This window comes from Homarus americanus, unplaced genomic scaffold (genome assembly GCF_018991925.1).
Source record: "Homarus americanus isolate GMGI-L3 unplaced genomic scaffold, GMGI_Hamer_2.0 scaffold32929, whole genome shotgun sequence".
NCBI classification, from domain to species: Eukaryota; Metazoa; Arthropoda; class Malacostraca; order Decapoda; family Nephropidae; genus Homarus; species Homarus americanus.
In genome coordinates this window covers 14883641-14886116 of record NW_024737097.1, presented here as the reverse complement: position 1 = coordinate 14886116, position 2476 = coordinate 14883641, and the positions used below count along the sequence as shown (strand labels likewise).

Below are 2476 nucleotides of genomic sequence, written 5' to 3'. Positions count from 1 at the left end.
TTATGACGTCATAGATGTTGTTGTGGGGTAGTGAGGACCTTCGCGGAGTAATACAAAAGCAAACAATGAATGAAAGGTGTTTGTACTATAATCATGATGTCACAATACCAGGCACTACTTTTTTCCTTATATAATTGAAGTTGTCCTTATGTGTATACAAGGACTTTACCCGTTTAAAAGATAATACTAACTTAGCCATTAATGACCTCAGATGTCGACATATTAAGTCGAATATTCTCTGTTGTCAGCACAGTCACATAACCTTATTGGTCAGCACTTTGAAATAACCTCAGATGTCAGCGCGTTCATAAATCACAGTTATCAGCATGTTCAAAAGAATAACCTCACCTGTCATATGTCAACACCTTAAATATTCACAATTGTCATTGATTTAACCTCAGTTGTCAGCAAATAAACCTTAGTTGTCAGCAAATATCCTCAGGTGTCAGCACATTAAACTCAATTGTCCGCACATTAGTCTCAGTTGTCAGCACATCATCCTCAGTTATCAGCATATTAGTCTCAGTTATCAGCACATCATCCTCAGTTATCAGCACATCATCCTCAGTTATCAGCATATTAGTCTCAGTTATCAGCACATCATCCTCAGTTATCAGCATATTAGTCTCAGTTGTCAGCACATCATCCTCAGTTATCAGCATATTAGTCTCAGTTATCAGCACATCATCCTCAGTTATCAGCATATTAGTCTCAGTTGTCATCACATCATCCTCAGTTATCAGCATATTAGTCTCAGTTGTCAGCACATCATCCTCAGTTATCAGCACATCATCCTCAGTTATCAGCATATTAGTCTCAGTTATCAGCACATCATCCTCAGTTATCAGCATATTAGTCTCAGTTGTCAGCACATCATCCTCAGTTATCAGCATATTAGTCTCAGTTATCAGCACATCATCCTCAGTTATCAGCATATTAGTCTCAGTTGTCATCACATTAAGTAAACATCAATGATACGAGTGATGCCAAGCCCAGGTAACTCTCTCAGGTGACTATAAAGGAACACACACACACACACACACACACACACACACACACACACACACACACACAACCCGGGTTCCGTGCCTCGTATACCATGATCTGGTATATTTCTTATGGTGATGACAAGTCCTTCTCGTGTTGGGTCCAGTAAATGAATCGGGTTTGATTTTTGTTTTTACTCAGGTTCAGTAAATGACTAGAAGTGTTTTTTGTTTGTTTACTTGTGTGGGTTTTTATTTGTTCTGTATTGTTGATTGTTGTTGTTGTTCTCTTTTGTAGTCGATTGTTTTTGTTGTCTTTTTATTCTTTATTCATTTTCTCTTCTTCCTTTCTTCCTCCTCCTCTTCCTCTTACTTCTTGTTATGTTTCTACTTTTTCTTTTTCTTCTTCTTCCTCTTATGTTCTATTCTTCTCATCATCATAGATATTATTATTATTATTATTATTATTATTATTATTATTATTATTATTATTATTATTATTATTATTATTATTATTATTATTATTATTATTATTATTATTATTATTATTATTATTATTATTATTATTATTATTAAAACAAAAGTTGTCACTCCAGGTACCTGTACGTTCATTACATCATCAATACAGTGGAAATACCTGTTACCTTAAACTTATTTTTCACGGTCTCTCTCTCACTCGTTCTTATGTCAGTTAAGAATACTCAGGAAAACCGATAAAAAAGATGTATACGTTGATAAGTAAATAAATAAATCAATTAATATAGAAAGAATTAATTAGATGATGGTGTATAATTTTTAATATATAAACACTGATAAAGAGATAGATTAGCTGTTTCAAGGTGTTTGTCTATTGAGTTAATCCATGAAACGAGATTTAATTGAGGGTGATTGTCTAATGAGGTTCTCTTCTGTGTGTTGTAGCCCTGAAGTAAGACCTATTTAGGGAGTTTGACTATTGAGTGTTGGCCCTGACGATGACGTCCTGTATACGTCTTTCTTACCTCCCAGTGTCTCCCCGCCAGGTCAGGGCACAGTTGAGGCACTCTTGGCCTCCCAGTGACCCCGTGTTAGGGAATCAATACCTCCCAGTGACCCCGTCTGAGAGAATTTTGACCTCCCTGACCCTGTGACCCTCTCTTAGGGAAATCTTAACCTCCCAGTCTTAAGAAATCATGACCATTTAGTGACCCCGTCTTAAGGAATCTTGACCATTTAGTGACCCCGTCTTAAGGATTCATGACCTTCTAATGACCCCGTTTTAAGGATTCTTGACCTTCTAATGACCCCGTCTTAAGGATTCTTGACCTTCTAATGACCCCCCTCTTAAGGATTCATGACCTTCTAATGACCCAGTCTTAAGAGATCATGACCATTTAGTGACCCCGTCTTAAGGAATCTTGACCTTTTAATGACCCCGTCTTGAGGAATCTTGCTTGACGATGACAATTCAACTTGTCGTTAAATCTGAAAAACCTTCCCTGGTGATTGTG

General features: G+C 36.8%; 1 protein-coding gene across 1 annotated transcript; it reads right to left on the bottom strand.

Annotated features, from left to right (window-relative positions):
* Positions 1 to 425: 425 nt before the first annotated feature.
* LOC121873122 lies at positions 426 to 935 on the bottom strand. Its single transcript, XM_042376436.1, has one exon. It carries the CDS (start codon positions 933 to 935, stop codon positions 426 to 428), a length of 510 nt encoding a protein of 169 aa, XP_042232370.1.
* Between the last annotated feature and the right edge of the window lie 1541 nt (positions 936 to 2476).

Coding starts and splice junctions, on each gene's coding strand:
- LOC121873122 (XM_042376436.1), bottom strand. CDS start 935: ATGCTGATAACTGAGGATGATGTGCTGATAACTGAGACTAATATGCTG.